At 38.9% G+C, this 25,515-nt stretch overlaps 1 protein-coding gene across 1 annotated transcript in view; it reads right to left on the reverse strand.

Moving 5' to 3' along the window:
• Window positions 1-2,016: 2,016 nt before the first annotated feature.
• The window catches only part of KIAA0232 (KIAA0232 ortholog), a 71,703-nt gene continuing 48,204 nt past the window's right edge, over window positions 2,017-25,515 (reverse strand). The window contains exons 5-9 of the mRNA XM_074148270.1: window positions 24,425-24,506; window positions 19,775-23,072; window positions 7,808-7,889; window positions 5,613-5,710; window positions 2,017-4,659 (exon numbers count right to left, since the gene is read on the reverse strand). Of these exons, the coding sequence (XP_074004371.1) occupies window positions 4,480-4,659; window positions 5,613-5,710; window positions 7,808-7,889; window positions 19,775-23,072; window positions 24,425-24,506 (3,740 nt within the window). The 3' untranslated portion in view covers window positions 2,017-4,479. The remainder of the gene's footprint in view (window positions 4,660-5,612; window positions 5,711-7,807; window positions 7,890-19,774; window positions 23,073-24,424; window positions 24,507-25,515) is intronic.

Genomic DNA, 25,515 nt, shown 5'->3' on the forward strand with positions numbered 1-25,515 from the left:
TGAATACGAAAATACACTCATCTATGCTTTTTAACAGGCTTGCTTGTTTAGATTGATTTTTAGAAGAAATTCAAGAATTTGAGACGGCTCAATTCTGTGATCTAAGGAGAGTTGCTACATCTGTGTCTCCATTTCCTTGTAGTGAGTAAAATAAGGTCTACACAGAAACGATGGGCAGTTAAACCTTCTTCATTAACAATTTCTAAAGCCTTTATGTGAAAGGGAATTGTAGCAATACCATATAGCTGTTACTGCTGCTAGTGAGAGTGACCATGTCTTGCAGGGAGAGGGGAGACTTACTACTGCTCTGTACCTCCTCATGTTCTTGGATTAACTGGGTTCTACGTTGCAGATACATCACAGTAAGAGGCGCAGCTCTGCCAGAAGCCCTTGCCCTACAGGAAGGCTGTCAGTAGGTAGAAGAAGGTTGCGCACATGGACATCCCTCATCCCAGTCTCCCTCCTCGGTGTGTTTCTTACAAGGGAAGCTGTACACAGTGATGAAGTAGGGCAGGGAAAACAATGTTTTACCACCCGGTCACTTTTTCTCAGCAGCGTGCTGACCCATTGCCAGCTCAGTTTTTTCCTTTTAATCCCATTAGCATCACATTGGAGCAGAGAGGTAGCTCATAAAATTTATAAGCACTTGCCTATTATAATACATTTTAAGAGCAACTTGAATAATGGAAAAGGGATCTTACTGTAGAAATCAGTGAAGTCTCATTTCTCCCAAACCTCTGGAGCCTTGTTGCTAATAGTTTCACTGGTCATAAAAGAAAATTACCTGAGATGCTGTATGTGAGAGGTAGATGACAAATTCATTGGGGATAATGAATACGCTGGTCCTGGCAGGCAAGGAATGAGTTACAGTCAAGGAATCCTGGGAAGACTGGCTCTCCGGGAACTGCAGTGCCTTTCCATGTATTTTCACTGTGGGGCAGCACCTTCACTCCCATGAAGTCATGGTCTGACGTGCATTTGAAGCCTACCCCACCACTGGCCGGTGCAATTGCTGCCAAGGACTATACAGTGGGTTTTTTCATGACAGAAGCATTGTTTACATTGGAAACTAATTCTTTAGGCCATGTAGAGTTAACTAATTCAGATACAATAATTGAAAGGCCTGGGTGATTAAGTTTGATTTTTTATCCGGCATCTTCTATAAACACAATGAAAATATACTCCTGCCATATTCAATAATTAAAAATAACTTTGAAAGTTTTAACTACTAAGTATAAAGCACGCTAGATACTAATGAACAAAAGTATCACCCAAGGACCTTACAGAGCAGCTATTTTCCATTATTTCTCACGGGCGTATTTATGTGTTGTTTTCATTGCACATCAAATTCAGGGCAGTTGCAGTCACTCTACACAGAAACCCAAGTCATTATGGCTATAAACTCACAACATAATGCACGTCTCCACCAAGCTCAATGTGTGCTCTTCAAAACCGGATCTGTCTTTTTTTTTGCTTTCTGTTAAAAGAGGTCTGGCTAGAGTTAGGCAAATGCATTTTCTTGTCACAGATGCAGCTTTTCTAAAAGTGCAAGTGAGATACTGACCACTTGATGGCTAAGCACAAGTTGAAAACACAAATAACGTCTGCTATTTTAGACCCCACACTACATAAGAGTTCTTTGACTCTTACGTGAGAGAGGGTCTGGGTTTGCTTGAGTTTTAATATTTTATTTTTTTGAATGAGGTCTCACGTTCTCTAAACGTGAAGTTGACATTCCAAATTAATTTTTGGAATGAGATTATGACATTTTATTTTGTTTAGTTGTCCTTTTTTTAAAAAGAACATATACAATGTATTTAATTTTCCTGCATTGTATTGAAGAAGAATAAAAATTAAATAATTATAGCAATGAAAATCACTCCCAAATTTGATACCTCATGCTCTCTGCACAGAATGTTTAATGCTTAACTGCCATGTTGCATCTGAGTTATATACATTACCCAAGGAAAATGAACACACGCACACGCCATCCAATTGTCCTTTTATATTTTTATTCGGTGTTAAGTAACTCCACAAGAAAACAAAATCAGTTACTCTGGTGTACGTGAAATCAGAACAATACAACCACTTGAAGCAAAAAGTAGAAACAAATTTCAGCCCAGGAATGGAAAACTGATACTTCAGTGCTATGGATATGCAATGCGCTTCATACCACGGTGCGGTTCAGCGTATGCCAACCTTTAATGCTTTTGTTTGCTTGTTGTTGTTGTTATTGTTGTTGTTGTGTGTGTTTCTATCCATACAGAAAAACTTAAAAACCACACTTCAACTCTCACTGAAAGCTTTAGAGCTTTAGCCATTAAACTATGAAAACAAGTAAAGACAATTTGTTATTGCCCAAGCTCAAGATAGGATTTTATTTTCCCCAAAGGTGCTGGAATTATTACATGCCACAATGTAACTTTAAGCAACACCTTTGTTGGTTTTGAGCCCTTTCTTACCAAAGAAGCAGCTCTAGCCAAAATTAACTGAGCTGAAGTTTGTGTTTGAAATATGTCCATTTGGTCATTTCTTGTTCTCGATTGAAGTTCTATTCCATTCTTCACTGTAGTGATCTGAAGAATTTGTGTGTAAAGTTCTTTTTTACTTTCATGTTACAGTTAACTAGTTCTCAGTGCAGGTGCTAAACAACCTCTCAAGGAAGCTCCAGAAGAAAGTAAAATATATAAAAATCTATCCAAAGTCTGCAAATAAATTAAGAAAAGAAACTGTAAAGTGTCAAAAGATTTGTTGTATGAATACAAACCCTAAAACGTAGTCTAAGGGGAGGACCAAAAGGAAGTCCCTGGGTAAGGACAAACCAAGCCAATTTGAAGTAAGGATCTCAACAAAAGCGTTGCACCCAGACTGGCATGGTTTCCCAACCACGTGTTTCGATTCTTTACATTATCAATCGAATAAAGGCAACAAAACCCGGTTACTCGGAAAACCTTGCTAGCACAGAACATATTTCAAAGGCAGTTCAGCTCACATTTCAAACACCTACAAGTTCTCATGAGGTTTATTGCCTGTCAAAATTAACGGTTAAGCTTTTCAAGTCAGTATTGGACTTTCTGCGCTTCCTGATGTTATAGACATGCTGCTATTGTAAAGACTAGTTAGTTGTTGTTGTTGTTGTTTTACAAACTATGAGTTGGTAAAAACTTAGAATGTTTAGTTTTGCAAATATTGCTCCTCCTGGCTTATACATTTTGCATAATGTGTTAAAAGCACAAGGAGTTGATAGTCTCGTACAGATGCAACTTGACAATGTATTGACTAAGTTAACAAAATAAAATTGAAAAGCAAGTCACATAAAGCAACAATCACTACTGCAATCACACATGTATGTTGTAAGTCACCGCGTCCCCGACCCCCACCCACCACACACGTAACTTGCCCCACACATTCTCTCCGAAACACAAAATGAACTACGAGATTTACTAAGTTACAGCCACAACAGCAGCCAACTGCAGCAGCCACAGGATTTCTTTCAAGTGAAGCACTGACCCTTTGCATTTAAAACATTGAACACTCTGAGCATTTTAGATCATTTCAGTCATTCAGGCTCAAGTTCAGTACAGGATGCTTTTGCAGCTTACATGAATGCCATCAGCTGCAACAAGACAACGTTCTCCTTACTCCTTACAAAATTCACAACAATCCACCCCAGTGGTTTATTATTTTTGGTGTTACTTTTTAAACTTCTGCCCCACGTTGGCAAGTTGCTAAAAAGGACAAAAAAAAAGAAAAAAAGGAAAAAAAAAAAAAAAACCAACCCCACATTGCCTCCATACCTACAAAAAATCCTTGGCTTCTCCAGTTAGCAAAAATACAAACCATGGTATCCTCAGTGTTGGTTTGCGGGAGGGGGGAATCATAGGATAGAAAACACAGTTTCTGTAAGTCTCTAAAGCACAACCCTGTTGTTCCTACTTCAAAGTTATGAGATTTACTGAATGAAGACTGGACAAGTCATTCATGCTTTTCTCCTGCATTCAGAAAGGCACTGATAGATTACAGTGTTAAGTATTTATCTCCCAGTTCTTAAAGAACAAAGCCTAATGTGCAGAAAGCTGAAGTCTCTGAATAGCAGAAGTAGTTGTAGACACTGCGATGCTAAGAAGATAGTAATAGTGGTAGGGCTACAGTTACGAATGAAAATAACTGCAATTAAGATGCAAAAAAGCAGTGGTACTACTAAGACAAGCACATGCACATCCATTCTTGATTTGACAACACAATCTAGTCTAGTTCAAATAGCCAAGAATTTAACAGTTTTTTTTGGGGGAAAAAAAATCTTCAACAGGACAGCTGTGTCCTCATCTATAAAATAAGCAAGAAGAGAAAGATAAATACACATCTGAATCCATTAACTGAAGAGGAAACTCAAGTTGTTGTTTTAGAGCTACAGACCCTCAAGAAGGATAGTTTTCCATCTCATGTTACTTTTAAATCATCTGTTCTACTCTGCAGTTTTTATAGTTGAGTTCGAGAAAAAAGCTCCTCCTCACACGGATCAGCCCATTCACTTCCACCTTCTGAAGCTGTGTCTTCAGAGCTGGAGCTATCACTGGAGTAGATCTTCTTCCTGAAGCCATTTGGTTTTGCCTCAGCATTTATATCATCTGCACATCTTGCTTCATAAACAGAAGAAACCTAAGGATTTAAACTGACAGTGTTGATGGGGAACAAGAAAGAACATGCTTGCTTTTCTCTGAGCTGGGAGGTTATATAGTTCTGCAGTTGTTCAAGAGAGATGTCACGATTACAGGGCAAGTCCTCCTCTTTCCTGACTTAGGCCACTACGTAGACAGGACTGCAGAACAGCAGGAAAAAAAGGTGAGGCTTTTATTATTTTTTCCTATTTCTTAATTTTAGGATTTGCACAAAACAGCAAGAGAATCAAAAGCGAACTCGGTTAGAACGCATCATTATCACAGGTCATGTTAGAAAATTACTGTGAAATTTATCTCCAAAGTTTGGTAGTAAGTATTAAATAGCAAGAAAACACAGCACGGATCTGACTAAACTTCAAGCAAAACCAGTCTATCTTTTAGATCAGTAAAGCTATAGCAAGCATGTCACACTGTACATTTAAGTGCTATCGTCACTATAAAGTTTAAAAGTCTATCAGTAAGTGCACATGTACACAAAGATTTTCCCTACAGCAAAAAAAATCACATTTTTGTTTGTAAGCAAAACAGAATTCAGCATACATTATGTTTATGCCTTTACTGGTCTTTTCTGCCTTCACAGTGCACATCGGCCCACTCTACGCTTACTGAAATTAGGAGTCGAGGCAAAAAAGACTCGTGTTTAACACACAAGACGAGTGTTCCCAAAGGCAACTGAGTTTGCTTAACTACTAGAAGTACAACTGTTTGTACAAAGGGTTGTGCTCCCCAAAGTACACCGCTGAGGAGGTTTCAGAAGAACACTCAAGACACAGAGGGGATTAAAAAACAAAGTGAGGAAAGAAAAGCTTGTGAAGGTTTTTGTAGGAATTATTTCATTTGAGGCCAGACTGAAAACTGTGATGAAAAGAAAGACGTGGTAGCACACCCTTATAAAATAAACAAACTCCTCCCCCAAACCAATGACAAACTTACCATATTAAAATCTAAAAGATGTTCATCATCATTGGATATTTCCTTTACATCTGCAAATTCTCCTACACCATTCTCTCCCTTGGCATTTGTGTAACACTCTTACATTGTGTTTGTGGGGGTGTTTCAGATGAAAAAGGAAGAAAAAACAGAATTGAGGAACACTGTTATTTACATTTAGCCAAAATGAGAACATCTAGACAAGTATTCTTAAAATTCACACTCTAAGCCATGTAAACTCTGTGCTTCTGGGGGTTTTTATAGTGTCATCCTTGAAAAGATAAGCCTAATACCTTACGGAAGCTTCATCAAATCTTACCTGGATAACCAACTAATAATAATAATAAAGAAGCTACTTAGTTAATGAAAACATCTAAAATAGTCAGGTACGAAGAGCAAGAATTGCTCTTTCATTATAAATGGTTCAGTACATTTTTCAATTCTGACACTGCGTGGTGTTCCAGATCATTCCTATTTCTATACCCACACAAAATACACCGGAACAGCAGCCTCATCCTGACTGAAGCTCAAAAAAAAGAAGTTGACATGAATGGCTGTGGTTTCTACTTACCAGAGTAAATTTCCATACATAATATCAACATATATCATAGAGATATATATATGGATCACATGCATCAATATCCACATAGAAAAAATACCCATACAGAAAACTGGTTACAGCTAAAGATTTGTGAAAGAATAACATTAGCTCTGAGGATAAAGCTCTGGTTTTGTTAAACGTAGTCTAAAAGAGGAAATCCTGGAACTATTCTACTTCACAAAAATTCTGCCACTGTATCAAGCAGGGTCTGGACTTCATAGTATTTTACACTGTATATTCTGTCTTCCTCTGCGAAATCCAGTGGTGAAACACTTGCAGTTATGCAGGTTCACCAGCAGATGTCAGCAAAAAGATGACACATCGCACTTAAAGAAATTCAAGGATCACTGTAAAAGACTACTCAAGGCTGCGAGTCACTGCATTTGCCATCAGACCAATAATAACTCTGCAGCTGTCAGTGAGAAAAAAACCCCACAACTTTACAAAAGGTCACTAAATACCTTTACTTTATAAATACCGAGTATTTTTCTAATATGGGAGGTTCTGTGACCAGTCCAGGAGACAAATCAAAGCCCTGCAGGCATCAACCTGTTCTCTCTCACTGCGCAAACCACATTTCTATAGTTGGGAGTGACGTAAATTAAGATGTTCTTGAAAGTAACCCAAACTGTCCTAAACACCAAAGTAAGGGCATTTAGGCACAGAGAACACAGTTTAGTTGGTTGCGCTTCGAGGTGCACTCCAAAAATAGTTCAGTAATAATTACTGGCTAATCTACTTCCAGATTATTAAGGAACCAGGTCTCTCATTAGAAGTCTATTGCACTGAGCATCTGCCAGCAGAAGGCATCAGATGGCCTGTCAACTCGGTACACAGAATGTTCTTATTTAGCTTCTTGCCTTCTCCCTGGAAAAGGTAAATTGGTCTGCAGGAAAAAAAAAAAAAAAAAAAAAAAGCTGTCTGGATTCTTGCCTGCCCACTGAAAAGCTGGGCTGGGGCCAGCTGTCAGATACTAGAAATTCTTGGGAGGCTAGAGAGAGTGCTGGAAGCACACCTGCTTCCGCTCGCCAGCAGCCTCCTACCCGGAACGGACCTACTCCCTGTGCGGGACAGAAAACTTCCCAGATTGTCACTGAGAAAGGAGTGGCCGAGAGGCAAATCCCTCCTCTCCTTCCCAGCTTGAGAGAAATTCCACACATTCACTGAATAACTGGCGTGTTATTTATGCGAACTCATAAAAGGTAATTATCATGTTTTCACATTCTTATAAAATTAGCTACCTAGTAAGTATTGTTCAGGTTGAAACATATTCAAAAATGTAATAAAATATTTTCAGAGTCAGAAATTAATATTCTATTTACTTAATTCCAGACTCTGGAATTAAGTAAATCTGCATAAACATTAAGGCTATTTTAAAAGTACTTTCATTTTAAAACTACTTAGAAGCATGCTAGAGATTTATTAGAAATCCAACTGAAGCATCCCAGTTCTCTCTCAGATAAGAGAATTTGTTATGGAAGTTTACTGTGTGTGTTTTTTTTTAAATACAGATAGTAGTTCCAATTCGTAAGAAAGAGCGCTTATATTCTAACACAGGTGCAAGAACAAGTTAGTTCCAACGGGCATCGCTTCTTACCTTCACACTGTGATGCAGGAAAAAGGGGAGAATAGAGCGCCTTTTCCCACCAGCATTGCTTTTCCTGGCTGCCACTCATTCTCTGCAGATTAGTATTCAATATAGGAAAGTGTTTAGACAATAATCACACTTCATTATGCCATAAATAATATACTTACATGTAAAGGAGGAAACTCTGGTGTTAAAACCAATTTTTTATAAGTCACACGGTTCAATTTCTAATTTTTATGGGAAAGGACTGTCAAACTACAATAGAACATCCATTATCTGAACACTCATTATCTGAACTCAATCAATGGGAACTCCACGCAGGGGCTCATACTTTGTCAATACAGAGTTGTACAAATCCAGAACAAAAAAATTAATTCCAGCCCTGCACTATCTAATCTAAGCACCAAACAAGAGAGAACAGATAACTACCCAAGAGATGAAAATACAATGAAACAACATTAGTCAACATGACAGATAGTTCAGTGTAAAACAAAACAGGAAAGAAGGCAAATAAGAAGTGGCAAAATGTAATGTTTAAAGTAGTACCGCTACCTTCAATGGGATAACATACAACTAAACCAGAGAATTAATGTGCCAACATGAGGAAAATCTGGTTATGAGGATTAATAATTTGTCTTTTTGCTAAAAATAATCTCTATCTACTCACTAAAAATGTCTAAATACTACGTCCACCATCATATTTTAATGCTAATTTAAGTTGACCAGAGCCCTTCCCTTATTAAATTAATGGACATGGCTAAAATACCAAAGGCTTGTCACAACAGACCTGTCCCTAGTTTTATAACCGCGTCTGGGATAACGCCATTAACCTTCAAAAGATGATGCCAGCTTGTGACAGCCCTTACGGGTATTAGACAGAATGATTCAAAAACAAACTATAGTGTAACTGGCTACTAAAAACCACTAACAAATGAGCTTCAACACTGAGTTTCTATCCAGCTTCCTCCTCTGTAAACCTGAGAACATTTAAGCATGGAAAATCAACAAACCTCCTTCTGCTCTTCCTTAAGCTCCTGGAGAACTACAAACCTATAGGACCTATACTTACAAATGTTTATTACTTTATAAACAGAAGTCCCTCTTAAAACAAATGACCAACTCAAGAGTGCTCTATCCAGAAGCGTGTCCCAGATTAAACTTTTTTCCCTGTGAAATTCTGCCATAATAAATATTTAAATTATCTGTGCTGTTTCCTGTCAGACCACCGAGGAACAGTCCTTTTGGAACCACCTTCCAAAGCTCAAATCATCATATGAAAGATTATGAAAGACAGAAAGACAGGAAGAAAGGAAGAAAGAAAGACAGAAAGAAAGAAAGAGAAAGAAAGAAAGAGAGAAAGCAAGCAAGCTCAAGGGTATTTGAAGCAGGACTTAGTAAAAAATACATGCATTTACAAATAAATTCAACCATGGAAGCCTCACTCTACCGCTGACCATCGAGAGAGGCATCTAAACTCCACAGGGACAACACTTTATTAGCTGCAAAGTTTCCCACGTCGCTGGTGTCACACCTGCACTCGTATTTGCACACGTGACAGGTTTGTGACAGCAGGTCACAGGCAAAGCCAGCGTGAGTCTGGCAGCAGGGTGTAACAAGCTTCCTGGGCTAAGTCACCTGCTTCAGGATGGTAACTGAACCATTGGTGGTTTCTCTTGGTGACTGAACTGATGCTGGCCACAGGCCACCTCAGCTCCCGTGCCCTTCCATCCCTGCCTCAATACCAGAAGAGCTGGAGAAAGGCAGAGACACAACCCCTGGCTGAATGCAGCAGCCCAGCAAGACTTCAGTCTGAACTCAGACCTGGCCCTCTCGCCCCAACCCTGACCCCCGTGGAATGACTCCTGCTCATTTCTAAACCAGTATTAAGGTCAGACGTATAAAGCAAAAGGAACAGATGTAGAAAGACCCACGGTCCGTACTCAATCCATTTGGGGGTTCTGTGTGGGAGGTTATGGGGGCCAAAAACTTATGTCCATTTTATTTATTCACTGACGAAACCCATTTTTTCCTGCAGTTGCTTAGATGTTTACTATCATTGCATAGTCTGTCACCATGAAAATGTCAGTGAATGAAAGAAATACGCCCAACTAGAAAATACAAAATATCAAGTCCAGAATAGTACCATGACTTTGCCTTCCTTCTTGGCGTTCTTTCCCTTTTAAAAAAGCATTTTCAATTTATGCCGCCTCCTTCTCTCTCACACAGAAACTTGCAGCCTTCTATAAGAAGTTTTATAAAATTTTCCAGCTATCCATCTAAATAGCTATTATTCTCAATGGAACTGGGATTAGAAATTGCAAATGGAAGTCTTTCCTCTCTGGAAATTTATTTTACTTTATTTTTAAGCAGAGCTCAAAGACAACAAGGCAGACCCACCACAATGCTGGTTTGCTCCCAGTCTTGCTGCAGGTCTGAGAGAAGACTGATGGGGGTTTCCTTTCTTATTCTACAGCAGGACATACGGTAACTGAGCCTTCTCTTAGAGCCTCTGGTTGAGGTGATGTAAAATCACTTGAGGACGTCAGCATTCACAAACACAAACACTACTGTAACGTTATAGCTCTGCAAGAGTCTCCTGCCCCAAGCCCTGCCTGATCTCAGCCACAGTTGTCTACGAATTTTCAGTGGATTTGGGACAGAATCGTGCAGTTACGTGGAGAACTAAAACTCCAATTCTACTTCTGTCCCCTTGTTACCTCTCCCATACTGAGAGCTAAGTCAACAGCAGAAAATAATAATTTTAATGTTTGCTATTGTTTGCATAAGAGCCTGAAAGAGTAAAACAGTTCGAAAACTTTAAATAGCACTTATGTCTTTCATTGGCATCTAGCTCACATTTCTTCCTTCCAACACCATTTTATGCCTGTTTTCTCAAATGAACCTTCCCAAGAACTTCACACAACAGCAGGGCTGTCCACTGTCCACTTAGGTTTTTCATCCAAAATTTCAAACGAAACCTCTGGTATACAAAAGAACAACCATCCTTTGCAAATACCTTCTAAAGAACAAGTATTAAAGGTTTTTTTTTCAACTTAAAAAAATCTAGCGCTGCTTCAAACATCAAATGACAGTGAAACGACTCCGTAACCTACCCGGAGTAAAGCAGCTAACATGAAGGAGAGATTCTGTGAGCTTAAGTGGATAATGACCATTTTAAACAGTGTATTTCATCTCCAGCATCACGACAGAAAAGCAATTCACCGTTTTAAGGATACAATTGAATAAAAAGGAAAACAAGCAGAGAAACGAAAGATTGTTCCTGCACCATGAATGCCATTTCCTACAGCTGATGAGAGTTTTCCTCACCTCTTCCACTCGCACACGTATTTGAAATGACGCAGCCATGGAAGGTTACTGTTCTACACAGTTTCATTGTATTGCGTTTTCTTTGCCAGACTGCGATGGACAGCAACACGTAATTTATCAGCTGATGAAGCTGCATTGCGAGCATGCAGCAGAATATCCTATTATATTGATCTGGGGGACAGGACAAGCTGCTTTGGTGGACACACTTCAGACTGTGGAGCTGGGTCCATCAGGACGAATGCCCGGGAGGAGCATTTTACTCATTTGCTCATTTTGCTTGTGTAAACCGTTCCACACTCACTACAGCAGGGGTCATATCCAACACCATGGTTTTCAACTGTGACCAGGAGGCAGCCTGATAAACAGCACAGTGGAGTTGTACTGTTGGTTTGCTGACATAAGATAAAACTTAACTGTAGTTTCTGTATGGCAGGATACTAAGGTGACTTTCAGGAATATCTCTGACAGGGGCATTTAGGCAGGTGAGGAAACAACGACCACCAAAGTTGGGAAAAACGAGGTCTAGAAGCATGAAAGCAGAATTCAAAAAAAAAAAAACCCGAATCATATGATAAAATATATAAATGTCACATCTGCAATATGAGGTTTTATTGCCCAAATGATAAATGCACAGATGGAAAAGCCAAGGAACAAAAAGCAGGAGAAATCTGGAGGGGCCAGGGGGGCGAAGTTCCTTCCCCCTCTCCTTATATATATAGATGTATTAAAAGGGAAGTTCATGTTGATAAATTAAAAAACCCCACAAACCTCCAAATATTTATTTCATTTATATTTTGTTATTTTTATATATATATCTATTTCTCCTCAGCTAAGAGCTTGATTGCTCCCACAAGTAGTTAATTAGGAAGTTACTTTATTCTTTCTTCTTGGCAGAAAATAACAGTTTTATTTTGCAATCTCAACTACATTTGTGGGAGAGCACCTCTGAATAAGCAACAATTGTTTTTCTACGACAGGAACTAGTAGAGGATGTGCTTAATAACTGCAATCTTATTTTATCAACAATCTGCACAGGGGAAATATGAGTACAATTTTTTTTGCTGTTCCTTAACTAACAATTTTGTATGAGGTAGCAATAATTTTGTTGATTTCCTTGGTTCCATCACAAGTTTTTCCCCAACAGTTACAGACAAGAGGTTACAGCAAGTTCATGTGGCTGATCAGTCATTTTCTACTTGGAAAAGTTACACTGATCAGAACTTTATTCTTCAAGAAAAATTTATGCGAAGCATTTTCTTAGAGCCCAGGCCTACAGTTTTAAGGGCCATCTGTCTTGAAAAAAGGGCACTTACAGTATATTATGAAAAGTTTTATTAAATTTTCCAGCTACCCATCCAAATAGATATTATTTTTCATCTAAATTTATATGCCTTTCAGGATAGACTATTTGAGCTTTAGATATTAATTTGAAAACACCAGCATTGAATATTTCTACTCTTTCAGAATGCATGCTGACAAGGATCGAGGCAGTGACAACAGTTTTGCAGAATCTGAACAGAATAAGCACTAAAGCCTCATTATGATCTAAGTATTATCTGACGTGTTATGACTGACAGCTTTATACTAGATGATCTTGAAGGTCCCTTCCAACCTAAATGATTCTATGATTCTATAACCAACCACAGAAAAATTAAAAGTCATAATAATCTGCAATACAGATTTCCTTGAACCTGCTCTGCAATTCCTTACTATCGGAAAGCATACAAGAAACACATGAATAATTTAGAAGTTAAAGCAGCAATGAACACATTGAGTCCTATCCAAGATCAGATACTAATTTTAGTTCAACAGCTGCCCAGGGAAGCTCCATCTGGCTCAAGAAGCTGATCACAAACGAACAAAGGGAGCCGAGTCTAGACTTCATGTGTAAGAGATCACGAAAAGAGGGCAAGAGATCGGCATGGCTCAGTCAAGCCCTGCTGGTCAAACTAAAGGGCAAGTAGGAATTGAATAGGCAGTGGAAGCAGGGACAGGTGTTCTGGGAAAAGTATAGGGATGCTGCCCGGTTGTGTAGTGATGGGGCCAGGAAGGCCAAGGCACAGTTGCAGCTGAACTTGGCAAAGAAGGCAAAGAATAATAAGAAGGGCTTCTACAGGTATATCGGCCAGAAAAGGAAGGTCAAAGAAAGCAGACACCCTCCAGCCCCCCGATGAGCAAGATGGGCAAACTGGTAACAATGGACAAGGCTGAGGTACTCAACAATTTTTTGCCACAGTCTTAGCTGGCTCCCTAGACCTCTCGAGCTGATAGACTGCAAGGCAGGGACTGGGGGAAAGTCCCTCCCACTGTAAGAGAAGACCAGGTTCATGACCGTCTGAGGAACCTGAATGTAAAGAAGTCTATTGGACCTGATGAGATGCATCTCAAGAGTCCCGAGGGAACTGGCTGATGTAGTTGCCAAGCCACTATCCATGATATTTGGAAAGTCACGGCAGTCAGGTGAAGTCCTCAGTGACTGGAAAAAGGGAAACATTGCACTCATTTTTAAAAAGGGTAGAAAGGAGGACCCTGGGAACTACCTCACCTCTGTGCTTGGGAAGATAATGGAACAGAAAAACCAGACATGAGCTGATAACGTGCACTAGCAGCCCAGGAAGCCAACCATATCCTGAATTGCATCAAATAAAGCATGGTCAGGAGGTTGAGGAGGTCATTCTGCCCCTCTGCTCTGGTGAGACCCCACCTGGAGTACTGTGTCCAGCTATGGAGCCCCCAACACAGGAAGGACATGGACCTGTTGGAGCAGGTCCAGAGGAGGGCCACAAAAATGATCAGGGGGCTGGAGCACCTCTGCTGTAAGGACAGGCTGAAAGAGCTGGGGTTGTTCAACCTGGAGAAGAGAAGGCTCTGGGGAGACCTTACTGAAGTCTTTCAGTCCTTAAAGGGGGCCTACAGGAAAGACAGGGGCAAACTTTTTAGCAGGCCTTGTTGCGATAGGACAAGGGGTAACGGCTTTAAACTAAAAGAGGGTAGGTTTAGATGAGATACAAGGAAGAAATTTTTTACAGTGAGGGTGGTGAGACACTGGAACAGATTGCCCAGAGAGGTGGTAGATGCCTCGTCCCTGTAAACATTCAAGGTCAGGCTGGACGGGGCTCTGAGCAACCTGATTGAGTTGAAGATGTCCCTGCTTAATGCAGGGTAGGCTGGATTATATGACCCAAACCACTCTACGATTTATATTCTTAGAACCCATTTAGCACTCATCCAATTCTCAAATTTCACTGAAAATACATGCATAAGGGACCCTGTGAGATCATCTAGTATCTACTCTTGTACAAAGCCAGAATCAAAATGCATTATTGCTACAGTCTCCATCTCTTCAAGACAGAATTCCCACTGCTTCCCTAAAAATAATTGAGCCTTGCTCAATTGTAATCATAATACCGAGCCTTACTAAGCTAATTTTCTGCTTAGAATTTTTTTTTCTTTTTCTTTAATTTCCCTTGCTGTGATTTAAGGCCATCACATCCACTTCCTTTGTGTTTACCAGAGCCTACAGGACAAGCACAGCTTTTCCTTTATCTCCTGTAACCATGAACATGGCTTGTGCAAAACTGCCGGCGTCGTCTTCAAGTTTCCCTCTCTCTTTTTTTTTTTTGTTTTTTTTTTGTTTTTTTTTTTTTGAGATAAAGCAACCCCAACTCCTTCACTCTGTTTTCAAAAGTAGTGATCATCGTGTTGCTCTCCTCAGGACATCTTTCTTGATACACAGTAATGGGAGCCAAGCCCGGTACTCCAACAGAAGGATTTCCAGCTCCAGAGGAGCAATTACTTCCCCTCTTACAGAAGGGCTTTCCTATTAATATAGCACAATGTCGCTGTCTTTTGTGGTGTGTCATTGCTGATTTATGCTCAGCTTATGATCTACTTGAAGATGTTTTTCTTTTTGACATTGTTTCCTCTCTGGTCGCTCCTCACACTGTGTTTGTGAAGAGGATTATTATTTTCTTTAGAAGTTTGGATTTGTCCCTACTGTGTTGCATTTTATTTTTCAGACCATTTCTCCAATTCAACAACCTTCTGATTCTAGTCCTGTCTTCCAGTGTAACTGCAGACTTTTCCAGTTTGGTATCATCAGGGATTTTCATAAACATGTATTTTACACCCCAGACCAGAAAAATTAATTATCTCCCTTGTCCTCCAGTAAGCTTTTGACTGTTACTTTGAGAGTGCAGTCTTTCTGCCAAACCAATACTTAGAAACTTCCTCAGTTTCTCATGCTTCCATGCCACTGACAGTTTGAAACATTTCTTTAGGGAATTTAAGAGAGCCATTGGTAATACCTCAAGTTCCATTTTCATCTTTAAAAAGATGGATATGCATTTGCCTTTTATATATCTTCTGTCTTCTGTGTGTTCTCAGACAAGTATTCCACTAGGCTTTTTTTCAAATTAGTTGCTGCTCCTCATGATATTCAGCTGAATATTCCTATGACTAGCTGAGACAGTGTAATTTATCTGTACTACTCATTTGCTTAATTGTCTTTTCACCAACAATTCAAACAATGATAAAAACCACAATAAACAATACCTTTTTACCATTATCTTTCCAAGCTTGTTAGTTCTGTGTCTCAGAAATATCCTTCAGTCAATCTTCTGTTTCTGATTTACCTCTAGGACTTTTGGGTGTAACAAATCTTTATTTTATTGGCTTACTTTAAACCTTGGGTTTTTTTCTCATTATTTTTATAATGTCACTGTGTACTCTTATCTTTTTAAAGTCCCTCTCATACAAGATACCTTCACCCTTCAAAATCTCAGCAAATTAATGTCTTATTAATTACAAAGCTAAAGCTCAGAGTCTTTGTAGGTGTTTTCACCATCTGCCATGATCAGCACACATCAAGAACTATCTGGACCAATTCTTTCTCAGACAGCCCCCAAACTACTCTCTCTTTTACAATGAAGTCCTTTGCTTTGTTATGTGGATGAACCTACATGCTCTTGAATGTCCTTCCCTGATTATAAGGCAGAAAGCAGACTCCTCTAAATTTTGTCTCCCTCTTACCACTACCTAGGTTTATGGCAGGTTATTTTCTACACTACTGACCTCAGAACCAATATATGTGAGGCACTCCCCTCCCTCTCCTGCCAGCCCTTCCTAAAGCAGTTATACACTTATGTGGCATTGCTCCAGTCAAGCAATTGGCCTGTTAGATTTGGTGAGGTTCTTTAAGTCACGAGATCCATAAACACTTAAGGTTTTTGCCAGTACAATTTCCTCATCCCCAAATGCCTTGTCCCAGGCATGTTCAGACCTCAAAAATTTGGTACTGATCCCAATAAAACCCACAAGTCTTTTTATCTTTGTCAAGGACTCAATAGTATGATCATTCTTAGGGCACACCTACTAGATCAGAGCCCATATCAGATTTGTTGGCAAGAGATTCAGCATTTTTATATTCAGAGCCCATTAACTGGACCAGATCGTGTACTCACCCCTGACGCCACAGCTAAATAGTAAGAGCATTTACTTGGAAGAAAAAGGACTGTATTTCAGGGTATTTTTTTTTTTTGTTCTTTGGGAGAGTGGAGGTTTTTTTTGTTTGGGGGTGGTATTTTGTGCTGGGTTTTTTTTTTTTTATTATTTTTTATTTCATCTTAAAGCTAGGTGTATAATTATCATTCACTTTTGAAGAACATCTGCAGGAGCTATCAGCAGATTTCTGATGCAAAATATGTTGTAATTCTAAAAGAAGTGCTCTAATGTAGAAGGTTAAGCATGAGGAAACTGGACCAGATTCTCCTACAATCTTATAAATAGAAGGTATTCAAAGATGTGTGTTCACACAGCACGTACATAATTCAAGTTTACGTGATGCAAACCAGAATGTTTTCTATTACACTATTTTCACATCCATTATTTGTGCAAAAATTTTGGAGGTACCTCAGAACACAACTCAAGCTTTATGCTAAATAACAGCAATTTAAACAATAACTTTAATTTTTATCGTAAGTCAATAAAAAACAGCACAGAACTTTAATTTTTAAAAAAATCCTTTACAAATATTGATCTATACTAATCAATCAATTCTATAGCCTCTGCTCAAGTTAAAACTCTTTTCCCCATGAGTGCATGTGTGGGGTGTTCAGGAAGAACGCTTCTCCTAAACTATCCTCATCCTAGGTATTTTACACTGATTTTGTTTAATGCTTATGAAAATAAACAATACCACTCTTAAAAAGAAAAAAGTTTGCACACAGAAGACATACTTGCATGACTTTTGCACCCCTTCCCACACATTATACAGTCATCATCTTTACTGATTAAGGTTTACTTCACAACCAACATATTCAAGTTGTTTTAAAGGTTAAAAATCCTCTTCTTTTTCAGATTGACTTAACTACAATAATACATTTAGATAAACATTTCCCTCTTCACTGAGGAACTTAAAGAAAATTAAATACCAGAGCTTTTTGAGCCCTATTCAGTACCAAAGTTTTTTTCAAGCCTCATAGCTCCCATAAACTATGGAACCACTGTAAACTTATCTTAGACCAGACACTTACTACCTTCTTGAATGGGTAAGTGGTTGAAGCAAAGATGAGCATAAGAATCCTCATGGAACACTAAGCATCCACAAAGGAGATCTGGAAAGGGCTGGAAGGAACTTCAGACTCTTGCTGTCACAAATAACTGTATTATACCATTTGTTCATTCATTATGTCCTACTGCATGATGAAGTCAGATTCTGCTTACTCCTGGTAAAAGGTAATTCTGGAATCTGTTCTGACTTACAGTCAAAGTTTATTAATTTTTGGTGACACTTTTTGCAAGGCCTGGAACACACCCAGAAACTTCCCAGACCCCAGAAAAGATTTTTGGAGCCACTTCTTCACTGTTAAATTAACAGTTAAGCCTGGAAAAGTCACAAATTTGATTCTCATGTGCAAACAGCAAACATCAACTTATTGACATTGGGAAAAGAAGCTGCAATAGCAATTAATTTAAAGGAGGATGAGAGGAGAAACAAATGGGGAAGGAGGAAAATAAGGAACTCTGATTTTGTTCAACAAAAAGGTCAGCTTTAGTTTCAATGAGAAAAAGGTTAGCTTGCCCATACATGGATTAGTGTTTCAAACTTACAATTAAGGAATCTACAATCGCTCAACACAAGCTGGGTGCAACTCTTCAGTCAAAAATAAAAAAAAATTCCCTCCTAATGTAGATACAACAACTGCTGAGTATGTGGAAGAGGAGGATGAAAAGGAAAAGAAAATGTAAGATGCAACTTACAACTATCCAGGCAACATCTCTGGGCAGGCCACTAAACTATTTTAGACTAGACTAGACTATTTCAGTTGGAAGGGAGCTACAGTGACCATCTAGTCCAACTGCCCGACCACTTCAGGGCTGACCAAAAGTTCGTTATTAAGGGCACTGGCCAAATGCCTCTTAACAGTGACAGGCTTGGGACATCAACCACCTCTCTAGGAAGCCTGTTCCAGGGTTTGACCACACTCTCGATAAAGAAATGCTTCCTAAAGTCCAGTCTAAACCTCCCCTGGAGCAGCTCTGAACCATTCCCATGCCTCTCTGAATCCCAGGAGAAGAGGTCAGCACCTCCCTCCCCACTTCCCCTCCTCAGGAAGCTAAGGAGAACAATGAGGTCACCCCTCAGCCTCCTTTTCTCTAAACTAGATAAGCCCAAAGTCCTCAACTGCTCCTCACAGAACATGCCTTCCAGCCTTGTCATCAGCTTTGTTGCCCTTCTCTGGACACATTCAAGGACCTTCATTTTGCTGGGCAAGTATTTCCTCTCAAGAGCAGAGGGAGCTTCACAGCAATTGGATATTTTTGGCTGGAAGAGATTTTTGCTCTTGATCATTACTTAACTTATGGCTACAACGACCTGAAAGAAACCTGTCAGCTTAACCTGTAGTTATAGTCAGGCCTCCTTACTGTGGTAGTGATAGATAATTTGCATGCATGTTTTTTTATTTAGTTTTGTGTCTATGCTGACAAGAGAACATTTTAATCTCCAGACAATTAAGCCTTTCTACAAACCTTTCTCTCCTGAAGTTTACAGCCAATAAGTCAACTCCCAATTCTTCTACTTGGAAGTAACTATAATTCACATTGCAAAAACTGAGTTCAGATCATCCTCTTCAAAATTTTAAAATAGGTTTGAATCAAAATCAGTAATATATCATTACTGAAACTTTATGTACATTTTAACATACTATATGTAAATCAGATAAGCTAGAAACCTAAGGTAAACAGATTTTTAAGTCACATGAGTGTACTCATGCATGTATTTCTAAAGCTATGCAAGATGACACCATAATGCCTGAAGATGGTTAATTTTTCACAGAATGACTGAGGTTCAAAAGGAACTCTGGAGGTCATCATGTCCAACTCCCCTGCTCAAGCTGGGCCACCTACAGCAGGTTGCCCAGGACCACGTCTAGATGTCTTTTGAGTATCTCCAAGGATGGAGACTCTATAGCCTTCTTGTAAAAAAAGCGTTTCCTTATGTTCAGATGGATCCTCCAGTGTTTCTACAAAACTGCCTTTTTTCTAAAGAACTATACAATTACAAAGATTTAAATTGAACTGTCACAGGACAAATTGCTGGTTATCAGCTGCCAGCTGCAAATTCTGTAATTTTATATATCCACATACCTCTTCAAGCTCTCCTGAAGAAACAGGATTATCCTCGTACGTGGGGAAATGGCACCCTGCTTTACAACTGCAAAACCTGCTAGTCTCCTCACGTGGCTCCACTATTCTGCAGTTTACTTTAGAGCTCTCCATCGCCCTCCCATCTAGAGATTCTTTCATACTGCATTCTAAACAGGGATCTTGGTTTCCTACTGGCAACAGCCCAGCCGACTCTTCTTGGGAATCCAAGGATGTTTGTGCACTCTTCTCCATTCCAGACTTTTTTAATCTGGGAAGGAATTTTCCAGATTCAAGCTCTGATTTTCCATAATAATGCCCTTCTTTTTCTGCATCTTCTTCCAGAGGTTTGAGATCTGCTTGTGGATCCTCAAATACATCTACTTGAGAAGGGACAGCAATACCTCCCTCATCTTTTTCTGACTCAAATTCTGACTCGCTTCCACCACCTGGAGAAAGTTCAGATGCAGAAATTGGGCGAAAGTGAGTCCTTGGAGAAATCCGTATAGCCCTGTACTGCGTTCGATCAACACCACATATCCTGGGGTGTAAAACCTCACTGTCTGAATCGGAGCACAGAATTGACTTAGGTTTAAAACTAGGGCTGAAAGATGCAATTCCTTCTGGCTCAAACGAACACTCTACATGAAGAACTTGTGAAAATGGATTGTTCAGGTCAAAGGAAGAGAATGAGTATTCAAGCCCTGGTTCTTCAACTTGAAAGTTACCACAAGCTCCTAATAAGTCTTCATGGAAGATAAAAGAAAACCCCTTATTTAATCCGTTATCTCCACTCTTTGATTGCTCATTCTGTTCAAATGATACAAATGGCCTCCATAACTGCCTATGACCAGGGGCAAAGCTGTTACCTGGTGTCATAAAAACATCTGTACCAGCTATTGTCACTACATCAGAAGCTGCACATTGTAATAAGCTCCCTTTGGAGTGACCAGGTGGCACCACTGCCCATTCTCCATCACTGTTAAATGTTTTGAGCTCCCCATACACACCACCAAGTATAAACGAGTTTTCTTTATCCTGGTTAACATCCCAAGGTTTTGATGGTGTAGTATAGTCACCACCATCTACTTTTGATAAATCATTTGAGACAAAGGCTCTCTTCTCTAAATTCTCCTTTTGACCTTCCCAAAGATGATACTCTGATCTCTGCACTGCTTTATTGGGCTCCTGGAGGGTTTCAACTTTTGCTTCTGTATCCAAACAGCAGCAATAGTTATTTACATCAGTTGAAAACAATTCGTCTTCTATTCCTTCTATTTCTACCATCGCTGCCGAATTTCTGTCTGTCATATTTGTCCAAATATCTTTAATAACCCCTGAGCTGTAGCCATCTCCACGTGGACTGCTTTCACTACACCCTTGTGTAGTTTCATAGTCTTTACTTTCTGCTTTTTGTTCTAGCTGAATACCACAGACAGATTCTAGCTTAGATTTTTTTTTGAAAATCAAAGTGGGCATTTCTCCTAAAGTTCTAGCTTGTTGCTGGCAGGTTTCTTCGGGCAAAAAATCTAGAATTTCTTCATCTACATAACTCGAAGACACTCTAGGAACTACATAATTAATATCTTCTGCATTAAATTGCGTGGATTCTTCATATGGAATATTTAAAGTCTCATTGTCTGAACGTGTTTCTTCCGAGTGTGACCATGGACTACAGGTTCTTGTTGAAAGATTGGAACAGTGTTCATTTTCATCAAAGGCACTATTTTTGGTCCATATTAGCAATCTAGACTGTGTTTTCCCAAGAATATTAGCAGTGCTACTAGAATCTGCATTTTCGTTTCCCAAGTTGAGTGTTTCAAAAGAAAATGGTAAAACAGAGTTACTGCATTGCACTTCAAACACTGAAAAACAAGAGTTTATACCAGACCCTTCATTAATATCTGAAAAGAGCTCTTGATTGCCAGCAAGCATGTGTGAATTAAGCATTGTGCTGTCTAAGATGGGGGAAAATCTGATCGGAGAATCTCCTCCAAAACTTTCCCCATCTGCATCACCAGAGCTAGAAGATGAACAGCACTCCCAAAATTGAGCTAAATTACTAAGGTCTTGCAAGAACCACCCTTCAGCACCAACAGAGCTGGTCGAATCTGTCCATATTGCACTTTCCCCTTGCAACTCCATTCCATCTAACACTATGCAACATTCTGCCTCAAAATCAGTTTTTTCTTTACTCTTTTGTCGAATCATATTTAAAATCCGACTCTCCCCTTGCATCGTATCTGAGGCACCAGGATCCAACATGGATTGATCAATATCCACTTCATAGAAGTGTGTTAGTTCTGACAGATGAACATCATCTAAATATTTGTCGTCCTCTGGTTGAGAACATATTGAGGTCCCAGCGAGGTCAATATCCTCATTTAGAACTGCAGGCATTTCTACAAAGTGACCATCGATGAAAGTACCTGCTGCGAGGTATGTTTTATGAATATTATTGTTGCTAATACAAAGACCATGCACTGATTCAGACAACTCTTCTACAGCCTCTGATGTTACGCCACATATATCTTCCCTGTTGCGGTACGTTGTCTCCAGCTTGCTTTTTCTGCTAAGGGGAACAAAGTACTCTGTAATCGGCTCAGTATACCACAAGGGTTCTTCTTTATATTCCTTTTCATTTCTGCTGTCTAAATACAAATCTTTTCCATCGCTACCGCCAGCTTCTTTTCTTCCAATTTCTTTTAATGGCCTTTTACCTCTTTTGCACAGCTGTTTGATGGACCCGCTGCTGCTGCTGCTACTGCTTCCGCTGAGGACTTTCCTATCAGCCTTTTCACCAGATTTCACTGAAAGCCTGCTTTGCCCGTTACGCCCTTTTTTATTTCGAACCTCTCTTGTTTTGTGTCTTACTTTAATACATTTCATTGATGCCTTGTATTCACCTTGATTACCACTAGAACTTGAGCCAGCCTCACTGGATCCAGATGACCAGGAGCGAGGACGCATCTTTCCTTCAGACTTATGTCGGACTTGCTTTTTGTACAAAACAGGCTTCCCTTCAACAGTGTTGTTACTAAACTTGTTTTCTTTCTCATTTTTACTTTTCTTCTGCTGGGTTCTTTCCTGCACAGTGGCAGGTACTTTATTACTTCTGTCTTTATTTACTTCACCTTCGCTATTGCAGTCCTTGGGAGAAGATGTGTCTGTGCTAGTTGGTGGAGCGGTGGATGAAGATGAGGAGCTAGAGTAAGAGCATACTTTGGATTTATTCCATACAGTCATAATTTCCTGCAGGCAAACTGGCTTTTCAGAAAGAGGAGGAAATGCTTCATAGTACCTGAAAGCAAAACAAAAAACGTGACATTCAGATCACAGAACTTCAGACAGGCACTAAGATTAGTAAGTATTACTAAAAACACATCAAAACACTACCATTCTAATTGCCACAAAATCTAGTTTGTTCTACATATGCACGTGCTACTTATCATACTGTTTATTTGAATGATAACAAAGGGGAGATTAAAATAAGCTTTAAAAGTGCTTATATTAATGTATGTTTCAAAACATACTGCCAAATAAAACAATCGCATTTTTAGGAAGCAATAAACTTCACTGTAGACAGGAATTCTAGATGGTTAAAACTGTGATGGCCTGACTCCAGATTCATCAAATCATGTAACAATTCACTACAGTCTTCTTAAACATGTATGATTTACAGTATAAATGAGGAAGTCCTGCATTTCAGATTATTTTAGTTCTTTGTGAAATGAGATACAATCTGTTAAGTTCTACATAGTCTGTTTGCCCAGCTATTAAGAAAAAGCTACAGCAACTGTAGAAATCAAACATCAGCAACATGGTCAACATGGTTTGCAAAGATGGTCAACAAGCCCTGGCTTCTAACAAAACACCTTAGTTATTGCAAAAATGTGTAGTTCTACAGTAGTTTAAGATGCTAACAGTTTTGTCCAAGAGGATCAAGACTAAAATATGGCTTTCTGCAATCATTAAAGTAGCATGTGTTTGACAGTAAAGAGATCTATATTAAATTGCATATATTTCAAGGAAAACCAATTTTAAAAGTCTTCAGAAGTCAGTTAAGTGCACATTAGCACAATCAGTTCCTTGATGAAGTATCATCCATTTAGCAACACTTATAGTAGACTGTTGCTAGCAATGGCTATGACTAAGAGATACAGAAGCAGTCACATCTCCAAGAGAAGCCAACGATAAAACTCCTGCGTACTTCAGTAACACCAGACTTAGGTACTTGGTAACTAGCAGAATACTTTGGTTATAAAGAGTTTAAAGGTAACAAAGAGTTTCAGTTTCCCACTTCTGCAACAGACAGAAGACGATGACAAAGAGTTCTGGAGACAGGAAACTAATTCTCTCCCCCAAGTCTAGTGTGTCAATTTTAAAGGCTTTTGATTTGTCTAGCTGACTTCGTCTTAAGGAAAGTTGAGTTCTGCATAAAGTCAGAAGAAAGCAGTCAGGACTTCAACAAAAATTAAACTAGCCCACAGTATCAAATGATCATATTTAAATCTAAAAGATGATGTCAGGAAAAAAACCTATTTCTTAATATCCACAAAACTCCAGACTCCCCACTAAGTTAACTTCATTGTTTTAAAATATGGAAGCAAAAGGAGAAAAGCATCTCGGATAATAATAATAATAAATGCATACATTTCAACTTGATCCTTTGCTGTGGGAGATAAATCAGTCTCGGGAGACAAAGAGCCTTCTAACTTTTTGTGAATCTTCTCCTCTGTTTTGGAAGAAAATTCCAAATGCTTAACAGAAATATTCAAAAAAACAGCTTATTTTATAACAGTATTTAACAAAAAGCACAGGGATGTATACCTGTAATAGTAGTAAATTTCCATAAAACACTGTAAATAACAGAACAATTTATAGTCTGATTATTATACATTAAGAAATTATAAATTATCACCCAAGATTCAAGTTTTCCACAGTTCTCTTATTAAGCCCCACAAATTTCACCAAACATGACTGGTCAGCAGCTACATGCAACTTCATGGTTAGCAACGCCCCCACTAGGAGACTTTCTTTTGAATTTTTAGCTATTTCATATTCAAATCTTTATCATCTTCTTACATTGCTAGGTGTAAAAAAAGATTTTAAAAAGCAACTATTTAGCTAAACATTTTTACAGATGGTTGCATCAAATTTCTCATGAATTTCACTAAAGGGAAGTGCCCCTGCAGTAGTTGCTGTGCTTTGCGTGGATTTAAAGGCATAGTTCCCGTGTAAGAGGTGGCTCTAAATATTTCTAATCTTTTGTATTAAAATCTGTAAAATACCAAAGAAATGCTGTGAGATACACACAAATTTTACTTTTTTCCAAAGTAAGTGGTCAGGATCATCTTTGTTCAGTAAGAAAGTGTCACAGCATAGCACTATGAAATACTAAGAGGCAACTAGTAATTCCTGTTTCAATAACAGAAAAAGGGAATTGAAACAGCTAAAATCATGCTTTAAGCAGGTAAATATTTATACTTCATTTATTGCTATTTATACTACACTACAAACATATTAATTTTACTGTGTCAATTTAAGTGTCAAAGGCTGCTGCTATGTGCCTGAACAAACATTTACGTGCAATGAACTTTCATTGGAGACACATAATTTTACATTATGCTCCAGGCCCTAAAGCTTGAGAATGTGAAAGTCCTCATTATCATTCCACTAAAGACTTTAAATTTTAAGCACAGCTCTCTGCCATGGCTACTTGGACGCTTCTTACAGGAATAGCT

This window comes from Numenius arquata, chromosome 5 (genome assembly GCF_964106895.1).
Source record: "Numenius arquata chromosome 5, bNumArq3.hap1.1, whole genome shotgun sequence".
Taxonomy (NCBI): Eukaryota; Metazoa; Chordata; class Aves; order Charadriiformes; family Scolopacidae; genus Numenius; species Numenius arquata.